Genomic DNA, 22,054 nt, shown 5'->3' with positions numbered 1-22,054 from the left:
GGCCTTCTGGGAGGGCGAGCTACATGCCAAGGCCTTCTGGGAGGGCGAGCCACAAGCCACGGTCTCCTGGGAGGGCGAGCTACATGCCAAGGCCTTCTGGGAGGGCGAGCTACATGCCACTATCTCCTCAGAGGGTGAGGCCTTCTGGGTATTTCTTGTCTTTCTGTTTCTCTATCCTTACTTAGAGAGGTTTGACCTCACTTGAATCGTCATGAAGTATGTATGACAGGGGCCGTATATCTAGAGAAAAAAAAAATTTTTTTTCAAGGCAGAAACTGTGTGACTTTTCCTGGAGATAATACTTCTATTCTCCACAGATCAAAAAGAAAGGATTCCAATTCCTGGTTGGCGAGCCAAGGAGTTCACTAACATTGCTTCCATTAGCAAGGGTCGCGCGCATGGGTTCCAGAAAAGCCCACCCCAGGAGTTCCCCGCAAGATAGCTGGTAGCTGCAAGGAAGAGTCCTCTCCCCCTGGAAATTATGACTGCCTATACAATCCAAGAGCCATTTACCTGCCCTGGCAGCCTGGATCTTATAAGTTGCTTGTGCTTTCTGAGCCTCTTCCTCCTTTCAGAAAAGAATACTCCAGTCCGTATCCCTTCTACCAGGGAAGCAGAAGCTTTTTCTAGAGACACCCAAGCACACTGCCCTTCTAAGAATCGCAACTGCTTGTTCGACCTGCCGTCCCATGGCTGCAAGGGAAGTGAGGAAATCTAGTTCTAGTTCTGACTGCAACTAGCTTTGGTCAGTATCTCCCGGTCTTCTGTAGCCTCACAGAGCAGCACACCCCCTTGGAGGCCCTGCAGCCTGCTGGTTTCTTCGTTTTACCAGGACAGGCAGACTATATCACAGTAGGTCATTGTTTCCAGATCCTACCGCTGCTAGGATTCCTCAAGTACCCAGTTACTCCTGCGGCTTCTGGAATGCTGGGGTTACAGGTGTGGGCCACCTCTCCGGGCTTTTCAAATCAATGTGGTTGTTTCCCTAGCGTAGCTCAGTGCTCGGTATCATTCCACCACTGTCCTGTGAGGGGCCAAAATGCCAGCCTGTGCCGGGCCCTGCGCAGTCAGCAGCTTTCCGAGCCCTTTCCCGGCTGGACGGCTGCATGGATGACCGGCATTGCTGTCCATAGGCTCCACACAGAGCCAGCCTAGTTTCCCCAGCAGTCACCCCTTCCTCACACCCCAGGCTGTCACTTGATTTTCCTAAAAATCTCCCCCTTGCCCGTGAAGTGGTCAGGTTGTCTCTTTTGTCCTTGGGCGACACCAGCGCTCTTTCCCAGCCACCCTCCAGCGCTGAACCTTGAATTGATACAGTGGGTGTGACTCTCAGGAAGTTGCTCATTATTTGCCATTAGTGCCTCGGAGTGCGTGCCTTCCCATTATCCCATATCTTTCCATATTCATAGTCCTTCCTTCTCTCACTTCTCCCTCCCTTTCCCCTTCCTCCTTTCTTCCCTCTCTCCGGGGGAACTGGTTCAACCAGAGTACAACCTGGTCTTCTACCTCTGGCGCTGGAGCAGCTACAGGAGCTGGGACGTGCCGAGCAGCAGAGCTGAGGCTAGGGAGGCCAGGCTGGCGCACTGCGGGGCGCCGAGGACGAGCAGTCGGCCCGGCCGCCTCCCGGAGGCCCATGCGGGGCCGGTACAGCCCGCTGTCCGTTCATGAGGCCGCCGTGGTGCGGGAGGAGGACCCGCGGCATCCCGCTGGGGCTGCTCGCGCTCTGGGTGGCCGCCGCCCGCTGTCTGCAGAGTAAGTACCTCGCAGGTGGGAGCGCCTTGACGAGTGGGAACAGTATCGCTGGAAGGGGCGATCCTTCGGGTGCTGGCCAGGAGGGCTAGGGGATGAGGACTAGGGTCACTTCTCCGCCTCTGGGCGGGCGGGCGGGGCGCGGCTGCAGAGTCCTAGGCCGAGCTAAGGCTCCCTTGGTGCCCTGGGCCGCTGCCGCTGCGGTTATCAGAGCAGGAAGCCGGCCTGGAGATAACTCCTTTGCTCCTGGCCAGAAATTTCTATTTTCTTCCTGGAAATAACCAGATTGCAAATCCCCAGGTCGCCCGCTCGCTCACCACCAGAGCCTGGTGTTAGACACCCTCTGTGAGTTTCCTGGGTCTATGCGCCTCCCTTAACTTCCATATAGCCTGGGGCTCAGGAAAAGGGGTCGGAGGCTCACTGGAGCGTGAGCCCAGAGAAGGTGCCTGGTGAGCCAGCACTAGAATCCCTGGAATCACCCGTGAGTCCGAATGTTGCACACGACCATCATCATCTATAGACATGACCGATTACACTGCATTTTTACTTTCTTGTTCAAGGACTGTTATTATTACCATTCCCATCCGTTGACAGAGCAGTCAACAGAGAGGTCTAGAGAGGGCCAGAGTGGAGCCACTGGAGTTGAGAGAGCTAGGAGGGAGAGCTGGCCCTTATCAAGATCCCGGGGATCTACAAGCTTCCTAATGGTTTAGTCCTCAGAAAAACCATATAAAATCAGAACCACTTTTCTCTGTGTTCTACGCGTGCTGAAACTGAACACGGGAAGGGACTGCCTACCTAGTGTGCAGTGAAGTCAGGGCTCACACTGAGCCTCTAGCCTTTTCCTGGAGAACAGCACTGGTATTTGCAAAGCCAGCGAGAATGGGATGGGACTGTAGCTCCTGTAGCTAGGGAGCAGAACACAGCAGCTTTTAAGTCCAGCAAAGGGGACTCTTAACAACCACCCTTCCCGTTGTTTTCCAAGCCTCAAGCACACGTTTCCAGGCTCCGTTCATGCTCTTGGTGCATATGCCTGTGATGTTCAGGGGGTAGCGTCTGGATCTGTCTTTTCCCTGCAGGAATCAAGCAGGGCAGAGTAGATACAGGCAGCATTGTGGTTAAGAGCTTTTCCTTTGAAGTGGCCTTTGGAGGAGGTAGGTGCTGCCTTCCTGGAACACTATGAACTCAGATTTGGGGAAACCAGACTCTCTATGCAAAGGAATCCACTCTTAACCTGAACCTAGCAGCTGGGTAGGAGCCGCCATGACAGCGTTGACAGAGGGAACACAGGATGTTCCAGATGTGCAAACCGGGAGACCAGGTACCCTGCACAGCTGTGAGCATCAGGAGGGCCAGCACTGTCCATTCTGATCAGTCCCTAGTGTCTCTTCAGTATTGGTCAGGACCTACTCTTTTCAAATGAGGGGCTGGGGACCTGCTTGGGGGAGCCCTGAGCTGCAGCCATCACTAGTGATGTGGGGTGACCTTACCCTCTTCTCCCCAGTTCCCTGCATCCTTCAGTGCAGGTCAGTAACAGAGCCCAATGTTACAGCTCTCTTCTAACGTGAACAAGGCCCTGTGCTTGGCACCTAACACTGCTCGAAAAGAAAAAAGAAAGAAATGACGGTGTTAAAAATGAGAGAATGAATCTTCATTCCACAAAGCCTGTGTGAAAACATGCCCCAGACACACAGAATGCCTGTATTCTGAAGCCTTTTCTCTGTAACTGGTGTTGTTATGGACTAAATACAGGCCCCTGAATCAGCCAGTTGAAAGTTCTGATGTGATGTTTTTTGGAGGCAGGGCCCTTGTGGTGAGGTTGGGACTCCAGTGGTGAGATTTACATTCTTACCAACGAGAGATCAGAATTCTTCTGTTGGTAAGAACACAGGGAGCAGGTTAGTAAGCCAAGAGGAGGTGTTGCTAGACCAGGGAGATGCTCAGCAGGGAAAGACACTCTTCACCAGTCTTGGCGACCTGAGTTTGACCCTGGGATCCCCAAAGTGAAAAGGAAGAACTGCTCTTGTAGGTTGTCCTGTGAAGGCCACACACGCCATGACACATGTGCACCCACATGGAAAACATACACCCAAGTAAGGAAAGGAAAATAGTTTTTAGATAAAATATGACTGCATTAAATCCCCTGGACCTTGTACTTCTCACCCTACAAAACTAAGGGGAAGAAATAAGTGACTGTTGTCTCAATCATTCAGTCCAGACTCTTACAACAGCCCAAACTAGAGCAATTGCATGGAGGAGTGGGCAGCTACTGCCGTAAACCAGTTACTGGGTGCAGACTGGAGAAGTCTTGAGGAGCGTACTATAGGTTGGATGGGAAGTTCTGGTATGGTCTCACAGAGAGATAAGGAGTCTCGCTGGACAATGGAGAGAGAGTCCCTGTAAAGTAGCAGACGTCCAGACTGGGTCGTCTTCACATGTTAGTGATTTGTGGAGGGGAGAAGTTGCCAGCAATGCAGTTGGTTATTTCACTGAGATTTCTAAGCACATCGTCGGAGAAGGGGCTTGGTTCTTCCTGGCTGCTTATAGCAAATCCACGGGGGGGGGGGGGGGGGGGAATGAATTGAGCTGGATGTGGTGGTACATACCATTGATCCCAGCACGCAGGCGTTCAAGGCTAGCCTGGTCTAGGTCAACTAAGACTACATAATGAGCCCATGTCAAAAACAAACAAACAAAAAGAAATCAGATCTTAAAGATGTGGCCGTAACCTGACAATACTATAAAAACATAATGATGATAACAAAGGAATATCAGGAACAGAACAGCAGGGGTGTGGTGAACAGCCTTGGTAAGGATGTCTGTGAACCTAGGCACGCATCAGCCACCCCGGCTCGGCTGACCAGGGAGTTATACAGCTGTAGACATGTTCTTCCAAACAGAAAAGTAAGCAGTACTGATTAAGAGATTGTCAGGTTGCCTTGCTACAAATGAGAGAGGAGGGGACATTGTTCTTCCAGGCTACCTGGAGGAATATCAGGGGTCACCTTAGCATGCCTGGGGTCACCTCAGCATGCCTGGGGTCACCTTAGCATGCCTGAAGGCAGAGCATCTAACCGAAGAAACTCTCTGGTCTAACAGTGTGTCTTACTAAGCTCAGATCCCATGGCTCCTGACCTCCCTTTGGTTTCTTCCTAATGGAAAGACAATCTCTACCCTGTCCAGTGGTGGTCACATCAATGCATATTGGAATATATAGCTGCTGTAGTTCCCAGTGCACAAGCAGAAAGGACGTTGCTCAGGATGAGCTGTCCCTGGGAGCGCGCCCACATCTTCCTTAGACAGTACTTAAGTAACACTTCAGAGTTAACTAATTCCAGAATGAGTCTGGGAGACCAGAAATGGAAGGTGCAGACTGCTTGTGTTGTCACACACTTAGGAAAAACGAGAATCTGCCTTCTCGCTATTCAGGACAGAGCAAGATGGTGACAGCCTGAAGGCCAGGGTGAGAGTCCTTCCTCACCAAGAGCCACAGACACCCTGGTCCTGCGCTTTCCTCCTGCAAAGTGGGATTGGGGGTGGAGAGCACAGTTATGCCATGAAGATGGGGATGCATCCTGAGACTTATCAGGTGATCTGGGTGTAATGAGAACACCTTAGGGGGTACTCACAGAAACCAAGATGTCTCTGACGTCACCATGAGGTAGGTATGTGTGTGGCCCATAGTTCTGTGGTGTGTGCCTGTGCTTACATAGATAGCTAGAACAGGAACAGGAAGAGGGAGATTACCACGTTCAGAGTTTCAAAGTGGCTTTCTCATAAGCGATTGCCTCATCTGCTAGACACCAATCAGCTCTCCGAACATGGGAGATGACAAAACGGTCAGAAAGAACATTTCTGGTCCACGTGTCCAGCCTGTTGAGAATACATGCGGGCCCTCTGCCTGCTGAGGGACACGATAGGGGTAGTTTAAGCCTGCCCCATGCTGACCCAGAGAATCCCTGCTCTGAAGAATCCCTAAATGGCAGAGAGAGGCCTCATAGGTTTAGTGGAGTTCCAGCCTCGTAAGGCCAGAGTTCCCAGGGCAAGACGGTGAGGAAGGAAGGAAGCTCGGTGTTCCAAACAGTGCTGCCCATTAGAACTTACTCAGAAAGGCCAGGGCCAAAAAACAAAAACAAACAAATGAAAAAACCTGGGGGTGGGGGACTAGAATGGCTCAGTAATTAAGAGCATTGGCTGCTCTTCCAGCACCCACATAGTGGCTCGTAATCACCTGTAACTCCAGTTTTAAGGAATTCTCATGGCCTCTTCTTACCTCCCTGGACACCACATACACATAGGATGCAAATACATACATGAAAGTAAAACAATCTCACACACAAGATTCAATAAAACAAATAAGTAATTTTCCAAAAGATAGACAGGTACCTATTCCTTACCCCAGACCAATAAAACCAGCATCACCGAGGGCAGAGACCAGACTGTGTGGTTCTGCCTTTGAGCTTCTCCAGCTAAAGTGTGGTCAGGCAAATCATGTCTCTCATAGACAAGGTCGATTAGTCTGGTCCTAGGGGAGGAACTGGCTTAGAAGTGTCCCTATGTCCCCTCCCTTCAGGTCTGAAAACACCTGCTATCATGTTTTAGAGTCTTGCTTCCTGTATGGTTTCATCCACACAGACTTAAAAAGACTTTCTTACAGGGCTTAGGGAAGGGAACAAGGCTCCTTGGCTTTGGTCTTGCTGGTCTTAGACACTCTTGAGCATTTATGGTGACTGGCCATCAGGGGCTAGAGGTTCTGAGGGATCTCCTGGGAAAGTCTAATCCCAAGAGGGTGAATTACATCACTAGCACTGGGCAATGAGGTTGGGGCTTAGCTTGGAGTAGGGAGGCTTGTCTTAAAGAGGAAGTCTTGAAGGCTAAATGAGTAGATGAACAGAGAACGCTTTAGCTGCAGGACTCAAGGGGAGACTCCTATCCCTAGGCCAGTGAAGGGGGTCATTTTTTAGCTATATGAACTTTATGTAGCGTGTCAGTCTTCTGTGACCTACAGGGCTGTTTGGTACTTTCCCCACTCAGTAAATCCATCATGGCGAAACGTCACTTGCCGATAGCCCTCTGTCAGAACAGCGGCTGTCACTGAGCAGTGATGCCCATGCGTTTCTTTCTTGATGCTGCTTCCCTGGGGGAGCCAAGTCCAGGGAGCCTGAGTCCTGCCACCAGCCCAGTTCCCACTGAACCCACATCCACTTCCTCTTCTTCTCAACGCCCTGCCAGGTAAGAATTGGAGCCTGGGAAAGTCATGGATCTCTGGTGGAAGATGTTGGGATAAACTCGAGTGCTGGTGAAGGAGGGAGATAACGCCCTGGACACCAAGCACTGGTGGGGGCCTAACGTGCAGCTCTGTTTGTCTGCCCTCCTCTGCGGAAACCTTATATTAATAAGATCCCTGCCCTAGGCGCAAGCCAATGCCCCAAACAGAATCTCCATCTTCCCCTTGCCTTTCCCCATCATCCAGCCCTTTGACGTCTTTTATGGTGAGAGTTCAGAGATATTTTTGAGCTAGAACTTTTTTCCTTCATGTTAGGTGAGTTAGACACAGAGCTTGAGACGAAGGTATTGAGAGAACATATCCTTCAGGGAAGGTATTAAGGAATATTAGGGGAGTTATTGAATGTCACAGATAGAGTGCCAGGGCCTGAAACCAGGGAGGGTTCATTTTCTCATTGGACAAAGCGAGCTGGCAGAATTACAGCTTTGGGGGCTGGAGAGATGGCTCAGTGGTTAAGAGCATTGCTCTTCCAAAGGTCCTGAGTTCAATTCCCAGCAACCACATGGTGGCTCACAACCATCTGTAAAGAGGTCTGGCGCCCTCTTCTGGCCTTCAGGCATACAGACAGAATATTGTATACATAATAAATAAATAAATAAATAAATAAATAAATAAATAAATAAATAAATAAACAAACAAACAAACAAATATTTAGCTGGGTGGTGGTGGCGCACGCCTTTAGTCCCAGCACTTGGGAGGCAGAGACAGGCGGATCTCTGGGAGTTCGAGGCCAGCCTGGTCTACAAGAGCTAGTTCTGGGACAGGCACCAAAGCTACAGAGAAACCCTGCTCGAAAAACCAAAAAAAAAAAAAAAGAAAAAGAAAGAAAGAATTACAGCTTTGGGGGCCTGCAGGGCAGTCCCATACTTTATGGTTGATAAGTAGTCCCCAGTTGTGTGCGTGGCTGGCTTGCTTTCATTCCTAGGTGGCAGGGGAAAGGTCAGCTCCTCACACCTGTACCTGGAAAAGGCTGTCGCAGGCGTGGCCTGATCTGCCAGACACCGCTCCCGATACAACAGGGCCAAAGTTCAGTTCAGTTCAGTAGCCCTGCGAACAGGCCCTGCAGGCAACACCTGATATTAACACAGTCTTTGAAGAGAGATGATGACCCTGAGGCCAGGGAGAGGGTGAGATGAACTAAGATTATGGCCGCTGTGGAGTGGCTCATAGTTGGGGTGACTAGAGTTGGGGGTGAAGTGGAATCATGGGAGATGGAGGCAGAAAAGAAAGTTGGGACCAGCATAGAGGCAGGGGGATCTCTGTGGCTTCCGGATCAGCTGGAGCAGCATAAGGAGACTCTATCTCAGAAGGGGGGTGGATGCCCTGGTATGTTTGCAGCCGTGTGAGGGGCACAGCAAGTGTCTTCCTGCTGGCATCCTTCTAGGTAGGACTGCCTGCTTCCACACCTACCAATTACTCTGTACTTACTGGAAGGCTGGGGTCCTGGGCCACGTTGGGCATTTGCAACTTTGCTTTGATTCCTTCTAACACTCCAGACCCATGAAGTAGCTATGGCTATTACATCAATCACCATTACAGAAGAGGAACAAAGGCCTAGCCCATCGTTGAGCCTTGAGGCCAGAGTCACAACAGTAAAGAGTAGGCTGTATCGGAACCCACCCCTGACGACTCTCGTCTCTTTGAAGGCCTTGATTGGCTAATGGAATTTCTTGGGTTTGTCTCCATTTATGGCTGCCATCTGCAAGAACTGTTAAGAACCCTGTAAGGTTCTGGGCTCTGTGGGAGCCTTGGGAGCAGGGGCATGCAGGCCTACATGCACATGTTAAACACAGGAGTCATTGCTGATTTTAGACACTCCAGGGGAGGTAAACTGGGTCCTGAGGTTCCCACCAGAGCTAGGTTCCCACCAGAGCTAGTCATGGGGCCTGAGCTCCAACCTTGTTCCAGTTTGACCTAGTTCTGCATTCTGTACCCCATACCTGGAGGCCAGCTGCATAACCCATTAAGGGAAGATTCAGGAATTCCCATTCATGTTCCAGGTGCCCTGCAGGATTCTTGGGGTACAACATAGACCAAGCAGGCTAAGTTACAATTTAAAGGGGAGAGGTGTTTAGTAGCCACACAAGTAAGGACACACAGGCTGTGAGAAGCGTAGCATTGAAAGGTGCCCTGAGAGGAGCCCATTGACGGGAAAGGACAGGCTTCCCAGTCAGGCTTCCGCCCAGCTGAGAGGAGCCCAGTGACGGGAGGGGTTTTCCAGTCCTGCTTCCACCCACTTACAATCAACAGCTACGCCTGGGTAGAACTTCTGTACACACCCCTAACAACAGAATGTTATCAAAGGTCTTTATCTCTGCCGATCTGATACTGGCAGAGTCACTGAACTTCCGGCCTTCGGCTTCCTTGGACTATGATCTGGGTCTGGTGCACTGGGAAGCCATTCATAGGCAATAATGATTCGCTCTTCTAGAGTGAATTTTGTGTGTGTGGGGGGGGTATGAATTCTGAATCGTGGTGAAGGGGGCAGGCTGACAGCCTTCACCTGAGCCTATCTCTGCCCATAGTGTTTGGGGTGACTTTTCAAGGTCAGTGAGTTGGTGGGGACTCCTGCAGGGTGAGCTCAACTTTGGTTTCTGTGTAACCAGACACTACCAAGAGGACCTGTAAACTGGGTGAGCATGTCAGCCATTCCCATAATTCTTGGCAGCTAAAATGACCAGCCAGTATTTGGTTGCCTTCACACAAAGGTGTCTTCCAAATTGTAGCTTTGCCTGGTCAGGAGTGGCAGACTCTGGCCAGAACATTAGACTTTAGCTGCTGCTTAAGCCTCTGTCATTTCTCCTCCTAGACGTTTGTCTGTTGGTGGGCCTGGAGATGAGAAAGGGGTCCTCTTGCCTACTCAACTCACACTCTCTTTCTGGCCTCCCTAAATGGGTAACGGTTTGACCAGCGGGACCTGCATGCCACCAGTTACTCGTCTTCAGAGTGCACGAGCTCCAGGAAAGTGCCCAGCCCCGTACTGGGTGCTAAAATGCTCAAAATGATGACCCCTCAGGCTCCGGAAGGGGCTAGTGGTCTCCCAGCTCTCCAGCCTGCCAGTAACCCTACCAAACACACAGGCTGCGGAGGTTAGGACACGAATTTGTCACCAGATAGCTCTCTAATAATGCAGTAATCACTACTCACATCTGAGGTCAGAGGCACCGGAAAGGAAGATAAAGAGATGGTGGATAAGATAGTCATGAGCCAGGCAAAGCTGCAATAAAACCCCTCCTTTACCAGCGACTGGCTGTGTGGCTGTGCTGTTGATTTTCATTTTAAACGGAAAAAAAAAAATGTTTCTCAGCCTTTTGAAAAGAAAAAGCTGGGTGTAGTAGCACTCATCAGTAACTCCCAGGCAGAAGGATCAAAAAATCTAAGGCCAGCCGGGACTACTTGAAACCTTGCCTCAAAAAACAAACAGTGCTGGGCGGTGGTGGCACACGTCTTTAATCCCAACACTCGGGAGACTGGGCAGATGGATAGTTCCAGGTTACAGAGTGAGTTCCAGAACAGCCAGGGTTGTCACCAAAGAAACCCTGTCTTGAAAAAGCAAAACTAACCAAACAAACAACCTAAAATAAATAATTAAAAGTGACTCACTGTAAAAGCTTGGCACGGGTCTTCAAACCTGTAACCTCAGCACTTAGAGGAAAAGGGATCACTGCAAGTTCAAGGTCAGGTGTATAAAGCAAATTCCAGGACAGCCAGGGCAGCATAACCACCTCCACCTCACAGAACAAGTGATTAGATAGCTAGATTGATTGATAGATGATAGATAGATTGATAGATGATGGGTAGATAGATGATAAATAAATTGAGAGATGATATAGATAGATAATTGATAAATTAAAATTAGATAATAGAGGATGGACAGATAGACAAACAAATAGATGGTAGAGGATAAATAGATTGACAGATGATAGGGGATAAATTGATAGACATATGGATGATAGACAAATGATAGGTTACAGATGGATTGATGATTGTAAGTAGATGACTGATAGGATTTAGAGAGATAATATGTAAATGATTATAATAGATAGAACATAAATAATAAAGTTGATAAATGAGTAATAAGTAGAAAATCATAAGCAGTGTTAGATTATAGATAGCTATATACATACATACACACATAGGTACTAGGTAGATCGATATATAGAGAGGTAGGTACATGGATAAATTGGAAGATACATAGATAGATGATAGGTAGATAGGTAAATAGATACATACATATATACATACATACACACATACATACACATACATACATACACACATACATACACATACATACATACATACACACATACATACATACACACATAGAGTAACAGACAGCTTGTAAAGAACACCAAATACAGAGAGCCTAGATTCTGGACTGATGAGACGACTCTGCAGGTAAACATATCTGTGCAAACTGGAGGACCTGAGTTTGATCGCCAGAATCTACATCCTCTGACCTACACACACACACACACACACACACACACACACACACACACACACACAAGAAAAAGAAGAGTAAACCCTTAATACCAGCCCGGGTCCTCCCTGACGCTGGCTGGTAGACAAGCCTAATCTTTCCAGCCACAAAGCAGCAGCTTTCCTGGCAGGAAAAACCGACTCCTCTCACTGTCACTTGGGTATTCGGTGACTGAAGACATTGATTGACCTGCCGCCCTGTGCCCACACCGTGCTGGTTACAGGAGGCACAAGATGAAGGCACGCAGGAGCAGGAGTCTGACCCTCCGAGGCTGACCTGGAATTTGACCTACTTTCTTATTTATTCCTGGAGCCTTGCACTCGGCCCATGTTCTCTGTTAAAGGATAACTAAAGGTACCACACTGGCCTGGCAAGGGTGTTCGTGGGAATGGTCACCAGTGCAACCCTGGACAGCTCCTGTGATCTCATTACTATTCCAGGCTGGGTGAGGGAGCCTGAGCCTAGAAATGGCAGGCTTGATCAGGGCACACTGTCCTTGAGGGAAAGTCCTGGCAGAGGCTGGAAGCTATGCTCTTTGAATTCTCATCCAGAGGGAATGTTGGCCAGGAAGTCTGTATACCTAGAGAGGCTGAATCCACCTGTGCATAGCGCTAGTCCAGACCTCTGTCTCAAAGGTGCCCATGGGGCCACCAGAAACGGTGGAGCATAGGATTCAAGAAGACCACTGGCCCTAAGTGGCCTCCTTAACACTATATCTCAGAGATCTCACCACCGACCCTCATAGGTCTCCTCACCACCGACTCCCGGAGTTCTCCTCACCACCGACCCCCTGAGATCTCCTCACCACCGACCCTCAGAGTTCTCCTCACCACCGACCCCCGGAGATCTCCTCACCACCGACCCTCAGAGATCTCCTCACCACCGACCCTCAGAGATCTCCTCACCACCGACCCTCAGAGAGCTCTTCATTAGTCTGTCTTGGCACCAGAATCATCTGCATTTATCATTCTTTGGCTCTGAATCCTGGGGGTCCTTGTTAAAATGTAACCACTTCAAGAAAGTGCCAAAAGATCAGCAAGGACATTTGACAGGCCTGAAGAAGCTCCCATTGACCAAATGTAAACCCCCTTGTAGGACATGTTATGTACTAACAGAGTATGACAGAGTAGATTTGAAAAAAAAATAATAACCCAAATAATAACCCACAAATCTACAGGAGCACTAGGAAGAACACCCCACCCTCCTGAATATAAGACGGGGTTTTACTATGTGGCTCTAATCAGCTTCGGACTCATGATGGAGAACCTGAAATTTCCCACGCTTTTGCCACAGTTTCTGAAACTCTAGAATTATAGGCCACTGAGCTCATCCTGAGAAATAAAGAGCTTGCTTTTTATACTGGGGTGGGGGTGCGTGCAGAAATGTCAGACCTTTCTGTCTTGAGACAGGTCTTTCTTGAAAAACGGCTTTTATTATTATTTTTAAACATTTTTCTTTTATAGTTTACTTATTTTTATTCTACGTGCGTTGGTGTTTTGCCTAGATGTATGTGTGTGAGAGTGCCAGATTTTGGAGTTTCAGACAATTTTTAGCTGCCATGTGGATGCTGGGAACTGAACCCAGGTTCTTTGAAAGAGCAACCAGTGCTCATAGCCACTGAACCATCTCTCCAGCCCTTATTATTATTGTTTTTAACAAAATAGAACCAGCCAATAAATTTAGAAGAATGGTAGAATTTTTTAAAAAATCACTGGGTGGTGGTGGCGCACACCTTTAATCCCAGCACTCAGGAGGCAGAGGCAGGCGGATCTCTGATATCTGTGAGTTGAGGACAGCCTGGTCTACAAATCGAGTTCAAGGATAGTCAGGGCTTTTATATAGAGAAACCCTGTCTCAAAAAAAAAAAAAAAAGTCATGTTTTACAGCTGTAGTCACCTCTGAAATAACTAACAGAGGTGAGGCACACCTATGATGCCAAAACCTCCAAATGCACCAATGCTGTCTAACAAGGTAGTCATATGTTCTTTAGAGAAAAGGAGGGACATGCCAATCACAATCCAGGTGCCTTATCTAACTTAGCGCCCCCAGTCATGGGACAAACTTTGTTTTCTGGACTGATGCAATGTGAAAACCTCATTTTTATGGTGGTTTTACCGTATTTCCAAACAAATCTAGAGTAAGCCATTTTAAAATATTGTCATGAAAGTCTCACGCCACCTCTAAGGTGTAGAAGCTCCGCTGGACTAAAGAGGACTAACGCAGCGTAAGGACCCAAAGCAGTGAGTGGATTCAGAACACAAGGGGTCGTCTGTGAACAGCCAAGGAACTGGAGATGCACTGTACATTAACACATAGTATTATTCACAGGCCTGGAGAGATGGCTCGGTGGGGAGAGGTGCTAGCCACCAACACTGACAATCTGCTTCCTCCTCAGGGCCCACTGGAGAGAACTGACTCCCATAATTTGTCCTCTGCCCTCTATGCCTGCACCACGGCACACACTGCACAAACACACACAGCCCCATCCATAAATAAATTAACTTGTACTAAGAAAATCTAAATCTCAGGGGTGGATGATGGTATCTGAGAACCCCTGCTCTGAGGTGCAGTTTCGGGGTGCAGTCCCTGAGGCTGCCATGGTCTTCAGATGCCAGTCAAAGGGCCCAGGTTGGGGCAGTAGATGTGGTGCATCTGTCAAGAGCACTTTGGTGCTTTTGCAGAGGACAGGGGTTCCATTGTCAGCACACACAGAGCAGCTCCCATCGCTAACTCCAGTTCTAAGGGATCTGACATGCTCTTGTGGCCTCTGCAGGCATCAGACATGTACATGTTACATATACATATATGTAGGCAATGTATACACACAAAGGAAAATAAACAGCTCTGTTTTTAAGAAGTCTCAGGTGGTCCCCATGCTTTTGACTGTCTGATCACACGTCTCAAGTCACCACACCCCACTCTTTGTACTCCACTGATTTGCTATGACAGCTCATGAAACACATCGAGACACTTGCCTTACAGCTACCCATTCATGAGGATCTTGCACATCCTGCAGATGGACACCGGAGGAAGACAGACTCAGGAAGAGGGCCGTGGGAGGGCTTCTCTGGTCCCGCTGTGTGTGGGAGGCACCTGTCACATTCTGCCACTACTGCCAGCCACTGGCTTTCTAGTTGAGCCTAGTTGTGAGTGTTTGAGCTTTGAAGTCTGCTGCCCACACATAGCGTTTTACCCTCTCTGGGTGAGCTGCCCTGCGGCTTCTGGGTGTTTGACCCTCCAGGTCTCTGCGAGCACTGTCCTTCAGGGTCTTCTAAGTGCTTCTCTCTGAGTGACTGTGGTGAGTGACTGTGCGCAGACCACTGGGGAGCAGCCACCTCCCCTCCCCGGAGGTTGGGAGAGGCCTTAAAGTTCCAATATTCTGGGGCTGGAGAGATGGCTCAGTGGTTAAGAGCATTGCCTGCTCGTCCAAAGGTCCTGAGTTCAATTCCCTGCAACCACATGGTGGCTCACAACCATCTGTAATGAGGTCTGGTGCCCTCTTCTGGCCTGCAGTCATACACGCAGAAAGAATATTGTATGTATAATAAATAAATATATAAAAAAATAAAATAAATGTTAAAAAAAAAGTTCCAATACTCCAATCACTCCCTGTCTTTCCTGGTAACCAGTCCTGAAACTATCTGAAGGTCGCCAGCCTCCAGTTGTGCCCAGAGGCTCACTGTCACTCGGGTCACACTGAAGAGTCCAGGGTTTTAGGAGCAGAGCGACAGGAAGTGGAGATGAATCAAATATCTATCCCGTATTGTATCCTAGAGGGAGGAGGTAAATGCTTTCCTGCTTCTTGGCAGAATCACTCTAGACCACTTGAAATCACTTAAAATTATCACCATTTTAAGATTTTTACTAAGTTTGTTTACTAATTTGTGTGGAAAAGGAAGGCATGGATGCACACACATTCCATGGGGCTGTGTGGAGCCCAATGGACAACTTGAAGGAATGAGTTCCCTCTCATCATACGGGTCTCAGGGACTGAGCCACCTCACCGGCCCTACTAACATCTTTTTTTTTTTTTTTTTTAAGCATGAAATCTATTGCACTGCTTTGGTTACCCAGCCAGGTCTTAGGAAATGGGTACAAGTGGGATACTATTCTCAATGGTGGAAGATACTAGAACGCATCCGGAAACACTACATGTGGGGTTACTTACAGGCGATAGCGTGGATCCGGTGCAGTGGGCACCAGAGGATGAGAAAGCTGAACAGGAGAAGGTGGAAACTGAGTGATAAACCACCACCGCCACAAGCAGCATAGGGAGGAAGCGTGTGTCGCCTCCTCTTCCGCATCTCAGCCTACCTTTGATGGAAGTCGGAGGCAGGAATTCAAAACAGGAACCTGGAGGCATGAACTGAAGCAGGGGCCAGGGAGGAGTGCTGCTTACCAACTTCCTGGCTCACGGTTGGCTCAGTCTGCTTCCGTCTACACTCTAGGACCATTCCTGAGGTGACACCAGCCACACTGTGCTGGGTCTTCCCACGCCAATCATCAGTCAAGAGCATGCACCACAGGCTCGCCCACCGTCCAATCTGGTGGGGGGTTTTCTCTTCCTAGATGACTCCAGCTTATGTCAAGTTGACACAAAACTAGGCAGTGCGCCATTTGCCCTCCTATCTCTAGCCTTCCTGTGTGTGGGAGGTACCTCTCACATTCTGTCCCCTTCACTGCCAGTCACTGGCCTTCTAGTTGAAGTCGGCTGCCCCTGTGTAAACCTCAACCCTGCAGAGTGAGTCCAGCCAGGCTTCTCAATCGTGATGAGCCTGAGGCTTAACCGCTGATTAACTGAATGAATGCAGTGTCTTCAATAGCATGGGCCTGCTGCCAGGTGTGCGCTGTGCCACACAGTACCTATGTACTCAATGTAGGCCTTGCTGTTCCCTCTCACAGCCAGCAGAAATCTCTGCTGATGCCGCTGCCTTGTCCAACCCTGCACCCATACCAGCTGATCATCAAGCTTGGTCTCATGTACTTCCTATTGCAGGTCCTAAATCACCATGCCCTTTATTTTTGTTGTTGTTGTTGTTTATATACTTTTATTTTAAATGCATTGGTGTTTTGCCTGCAGATAAGTCTGTGTGTGTCAGATCTTGGAGTTACAGACAGTTGTTAGCTGCCATGTGGGGGTTGGGATTTGAACCCTGATCCTCTGGGAGAGCAGTCAGCGCCCTTAACTGCTGAGCCATCTTTCCAGGCCCACCCTGTCCTTTTTAACTTCCTGTCTCTCTGACCTGCCCAGCAGGTCCTAAGTTATTCCAGGGTCTGAAGAGGCACTATCTGAAAGACATGGGCAAGAGAGAGAGAGAGAGAGAGAGACGGACAGACGCCAAGTGGTATTTTTTTGTCAAGGCATCCATTTATTGAAGCAAGTTCTATGTCTTAAATAAGCAGGGCAGTTACAAGGTCAGTGGCTAGAACACCTGCTGTTAGTGATGAGCAGCAAACAAAGAAGACACTCTGAGGTGCCTTCTGAAGCTTGAATCTCCCACGTTAGCACACTATGTCTCAAGGTTTTTACTTCAAGGCCCTGTGAGACTTGAGAAAGGAGAAGCCTGAAATGGCTCCTGACATCTCTCTCTTGTAATAACCACCTGGTGGCCTCTCTTTTTCCCACACTTACCCCCAGGTCCCAAGCTGGTCTTCGTTGCCAATATTAGCATCATTATAAATTTAGCGTAAGGCATCCTGCCATTCCCATGATGTCTGAGCTCCTGCCATGCCTAGACTCCTGTTCAGGTCTCTAGCTTTGTATCCTAAGCTCTGCCCAGTGCTCCTAGCCTTCCAGTGATCTGGCTGCCTTCAAACACACCCTGATCACCCTCAGGACACAGGCTGCAGACCTCTGTTTACGTCTGCCAAAGATGTCTACCCCACATCTTCCCTCACAGGGCTTCCTCCTCTTGCTTGTCCACTGGGTCTGAGCTCAAATGACATTCTCTCATGCAGGTCTTCCCAAGCCGTTTCATTTATTTATTTATTTATTTATTTATTTATTTATTTATTTATTTATTATGTACAATATTCTGTCTGTGTGTATGCCTGCAGGCCAGAAGAGGGCACCACATCTCATACAGATGGTTGTGAGCTACCATGTGGTTGCTGGGAATTGAACTCAGGACCTTTGGAAGAGCAGGCAATGCTCTTAACCACTGGGCCATCTCTCCAGCCTCCCCAAGCCATTTCGTATCCCCCTCTACTGCTCACTGTTAGCCTTGCTTATTCTCATCAGAGCACTGGCCATTAACAAGAAACAGGTTGCTCTGATCACTGGTCCCTAGTCTTCCAGCCCTTGCTGAATATAATAACAGACCTGAGGGTGGAGGGGGCTCTGTGCCTTTTCAGCTGGCACGCAATAGGTGCTCACTAAGACACTGGTGAGTTGATTCAAGTGTAGATTCAAATGTGTGCCTACAGGTCATGGGGTGTCACTGTACATCCCCCGGTCAGCCATCAATGCCACGGTCCAGGAAGACATCCTGCTCTCGGTGGAGTACTCCTGCCATGGAGTGCCCACAATCGAATGGAAGTACACATCAAACTGGGGTGAGCAGAAGATCGTGGAGTGGAAGCCGGGGACCCCAGCCAATGTCTCCCAAAGCCACACAAACAGAGTCTGCACCTTCGACAATGGGTCCATCCAGCTCTTTGGTGTGGGCGTGAGGGACTCTGGCTACTACATCATCACTGTCACGGAGCACCTGGGGAGCAAACAGTTCGGCACGATCATGCTGCATGTGTCTGGTAAGAGAGCCCAGGGCTCCTTGAACTACAGGCCCAGGCGGGCGACTTTGTAGTAGAGGGAGACCTTATCTTCCCTCCTGTCCCACAGAGATCCGCTATGAAGACCTCCACTTTGTCGCTGTCTTCTTTGCTCTGCTGGCCGCTGTGGCTGTGGTGCTCATCAGCTTCATGTGGGTCTGCAACCAGTGTGCACACAAATTCCAGAGGAAGAGGAGACACAAGCTCAGAGGTGATGCTCTAGGCATTGTGATGATCCCTTCATGGGGACACAAGCTCAGAGATGACGCTCTAGGCATTGTGATGATCCTTTCATGTGTCTGAGGCCAGAGGTGGCACCTGTTACCTCATTCGCTGTAAGAAACCATTGTGTGGTAGGCTTTCAAACTCTTGGTGTGTGTGTGTGTGTGTGTCAGAGGTTAACACTGGGGGTCTTCTTCAAACACACTCCACCCCTTATTTCTGAGGCAGTTTCTCTGACTGATCACTGGCTGCCCAATAAATCCCAGTGCCCCGACACTGGGATTACAGATTGGGGCTTTGTGCATGGGTTCTGGGGCTCTGGCTTCAGGTTCTTATGATTGCGCATTTAACCAGCTGAACTATCTCCTCAGCCCTTTGACTTGTCTTTTCCTTCACAGAAAGCACCACCGAGGAGCTTGAAATGAAAGATGCTGAGTGTTAGCCAAGACTGTGCCCAATTACACTGCTACCTCAAGAGAAAAACAGTATTTTCCAGTTTGAGGAACAGACCGAGGCAATCTTCGCCGCAGCCTCTGGCCATCCTTTTCTGACAGAGACAGCTGCAAGATCAGAAAGCTGTTGGAGGAGCCTGAGGTGGCGCCTCACTATAGGAAGCCTCTCTAGAACTTGCATGTAGGAACAGATCAACTGAGACTTTCGGCCAGAAACTTTTCTCACTTGCAGCTTCAGGGCCTTGCTGATCCTTAACCAGTGACACCAGCAGGCACCAGAAGCTGCTTGCAGTACTGGCTCTGATCCCACGCTGGCATGATGGAGGAGTCCCCCTCTCCAGGGCCAGAGTGTCTGCAGAGAGGCTCATGCAGCCAGCATCCAGCATTGGGACCGTGCTCTCTGTGTCTGCCCGCAAACTGCTGCAGCCTCGTCTCCACCTTCAGTTACATACACACGACTGTGCAGACAGTGTGAGCAAGCCTGAGGCTCTGAGCCGGTCTCATGAGGTCGAGAGCTGCACCTCAGGAAGCCCAACTGAGTACACCGGGGAAGCAGAAGATTGCGTTCCCATCCTCCCTCACACAAAATTAATCAGGCGGCCTAACCTTGGGTTTAGTGAGAGGAAGATGTGACTTGTGTTGACCAAGGCAGCTGGATGGGCGGTACAACAGGAAACTACTGTAAGGTCAGGCTTCATTCAGTTTCATCCTATCCGGTCACTAACACTCGACCTCCAGTCAGATCCCAGGCTGAAGATGTGGCCACGCCTACCTCACAGGGCATGAGGAGAAGCCACCATTAGGCTACATGTCTCGGAGCGATTAAGAAAAGCATGAGAGGGCTGGAGAGATGGCTCAGTGGTTAAGAGCATTGCCTGCTCTTCCAAAGGTCCTGAGTTCAATTCCCCGGCAACCACATGGTGGCTTACAACCATCTGTAGTGAGGTCTGGTGCCCTCTTCTGGTCTGCAGTCATACACACAAGCAGAATATTGTATAAGTAATAAATAAAAAATATTAAAAAAAGAAAAGCATGAGAATCCCTGAAGCATCTGGAAAGCTATGTGGGAAAGTGCTGTATTGAGAAGCAGCGATCTAAGGTGCCCTGGGATGGAGCCAGAGAGAAGGTTCAGCACTAAGCGCCCTTGCTGCTCTCACAGAGGACCCAGATTCAGTTCCGAGCGCCCACACGGTGGCTCATAACCTTCTGTAACTCCAGTCCCAGGGGATCTGATGCTCTCTTCTGGTCTCCATGCATGCACATGGTGTACACATATACATAAATAAAATTTAAAAAAAATTTTTTTTTCACTGACCTGGGTTATCAGGGCTGCAGCTGAGCTGTGGGTTAGTTGGATGGTCTCGGGTCTCTTCTGAGCCTCCATTCACCAGGCTACAGCAGCAGGCAGCGCCCCCTTCTGAGCCTCCATTCGCCAGGCTACAGCAGCAGGCAACGCCCCCTTCTGAGCCTCCATTCGCCAGGCTACAGCAGCAGGCAGTGCCCCCTTCTGAGCCTCCATTCGCCAGGCTACAGCAGCAGGCAGTGCCCCCTTCTCGCTTCAGTAGCCACAGCAGATTAAAGCTCCGGCTCCGCGATGAAGTGAAGGCCCTTGGCCGCAGCCATGCATACAAAGATAAAATGTGCTACAACATTCCTTTTATTCTCCCTCCTTTCGGGTCTCCAGTGCCCATATCTTACCTCCCATGCGGCAGGTAAGGAATTGTTGCTAAAAGTTCTTTCCTTGGGGAGATATAAACATTGACTTCCTCTCCTCTTAAGTCCCAAAAACCAAGGTAGAGTGCCACCAAAGTTAACCCAGGAACCAATGGACGTGTTAGGTGTCTTACAGAGCAGGGGATGAGGGGATGAGGGCAGAGGTGGCCTTAGAACAACAGTCTGCACGGGGGCAACGGGACTTCCCGGGATTGCTTCAATGAAGCTTTTCTCCTGTACGCTCTCGCCTCTCCCCACAAGACCACGTGCCAAGGGGCAGAGCTGCCTACAACTGGTTGGGAGGGGTGGTTTGATACTCAAGGGAGGGTCCCAAGATGTTTCCCGCCCCCTCCTCTGAGGGAGGGAAAGCAGGCAGAACTCCTAAAGATGGAGGATAGTCCTGTACAATGGGAGTTACCCGCGTAGCCATTGAGAGACCTCTCCTCAGAGCTAGAGGACCGGGGCTGTGTTCCGACAGGAGCTTACAGCAGGCTAGAGGGGGCTCAGGCAGCGGCAGTGGAGCAGCCGGAGTGCACCTGACTCAGAGGCGCTCACCCCTGCCACTTCCTGTACACAGGTCCAGACACCCACACCTGTGCCCCGTTTCCTAGCAGCAGGCTGAGGAAGAAGACACTGGACCAGGGCAGTTTCCACACGGTCCACTGGAGAACAGGAGACACGAGGAAACATGCCTCTCAGAAGCCTGCCGTTCTCCGCTGTGGGAGCTTGTGGTGTCCGACACCCCTGGCTGGGAGTCAGGGCTTAAGCCTCAAGACCAGAGAGAAATGGAGGTGGAGCCCAAGAAGCCTTCCATGTGCAAAGCATTTGCAAATCAATGGTCCTGGGAGAATCTCATGGAGCCATTTTCTCCGCTGCCCTATTCGGAAAGGGGCTTTCCTGTGCACTCCCAAAGCCACTTCCTTTTTAAATTCTAGGGTCTGAAGTTTTGTCTTCTTTTGCTTTTCCTAAAGAAAATATTAAATTATAGAGAATGACCAATGTAATGTTAAATAATAAGTTGTTTCAGAGACTGTGAAAAATTATTTTAAATATTGAATGAAAATAAATAATTCTGAAAATAAGGACTTAGTTGTTTTGTGTGCGCACATTCCTGGCAAGGCCAGTGCTGGGGCCAGAGAGACGGTTGAGTTCTTCCTGAAGACCAGGTTTGATTCCCAGATCACAGCTGTCTGAAACTCCAGTTCCACGGGATCTGATGCCTTTGTCTGGCCTCCTCGTGCACCAGGCATGCATGTGGTACAGCCGACAAACCTATACACATAAAATAATAATCATTTTTTTTAAATGTCAAAGGCTCTGGATTACGTTTTCATTTGGTTCTGACCACTACAGAACTGTCAAGCATAGCCCGGG

The 22,054-nt window shown here is 49.4% G+C and overlaps 1 protein-coding gene and 1 long non-coding RNA gene across 6 annotated transcripts in view; one reads left to right on the top strand and one right to left on the bottom strand.

Moving 5' to 3' along the window:
- LOC126487680 (uncharacterized) overlaps positions 1-1,859 on the bottom strand; it is an 11,298-nt gene extending 9,439 nt beyond the window's left edge. Inside the window, exon 1 of one of the 2 annotated variants that reach the window (XR_007588462.1) lies at positions 1,761-1,859. This is a non-coding gene — a long non-coding RNA (uncharacterized lncRNA). Of the gene's footprint in view, positions 1-1,506; positions 1,645-1,760 lie in introns of those variants that run through there. The other variant, XR_007588461.1, reaches the window with a different exon arrangement.
- Positions 927-21,661, top strand: Vstm5 (V-set and transmembrane domain containing 5). 4 transcript variants are annotated; one of them, XM_050120628.1, is made up of 5 exons: positions 927-1,752; positions 17,929-18,275; positions 18,364-18,504; positions 18,914-20,679; positions 21,295-21,656. In XM_050120628.1, the coding sequence occupies exons 1-4, from the start codon at positions 1,634-1,636 to the stop codon at positions 18,955-18,957; spliced, it is 651 nt and encodes a 216-aa protein (XP_049976585.1). In that variant the 5' UTR covers positions 927-1,633; the 3' UTR covers positions 18,958-20,679; positions 21,295-21,656. The 4 variants fall into 4 exon arrangements, with proteins under 4 accessions (XP_049976585.1, XP_049976584.1, XP_049976586.1 ...); XM_050120629.1 differs by having other exon boundaries at positions 932-1,752; positions 17,949-18,275; positions 21,258-21,653; XM_050120630.1 differs by having other exon boundaries at positions 1,323-1,752; positions 21,258-21,658.
- The last annotated feature ends 393 nt before the right edge of the window (positions 21,662-22,054 follow it).

This window comes from Alexandromys fortis, unplaced genomic scaffold (genome assembly GCF_014885135.2).
Source record: "Alexandromys fortis isolate MF-2015 unplaced genomic scaffold, M_Fortis_MF-2015_v1.1 scaffold_171, whole genome shotgun sequence".
NCBI classification, from domain to species: Eukaryota; Metazoa; Chordata; class Mammalia; order Rodentia; family Cricetidae; genus Alexandromys; species Alexandromys fortis.
This window is presented reverse-complemented; position numbering and strand designations above follow the sequence as displayed.

What these genes read in the sequence shown, in the direction of transcription:
- Vstm5 (XM_050120627.1), top strand. Translation starts at nt 1,634, where the DNA reads ATGCGGGGCCGGTACAGCCCGCTGTCCGTTCATGAGGCCGCCGTGGTG. An exon ending in CGCCGCCCGCTGTCTGCAGA is followed by an intron (nt 1,753 to 17,928) that starts GTAAGTACCTCG and finishes ATTCAAGTGTAG; the next exon opens with ATTCAAATGTGTGCCTACAG. An exon ending in GATCATGCTGCATGTGTCTG is followed by an intron (nt 18,276 to 18,363) that starts GTAAGAGAGCCC and finishes CCTGTCCCACAG; the next exon opens with AGATCCGCTATGAAGACCTC.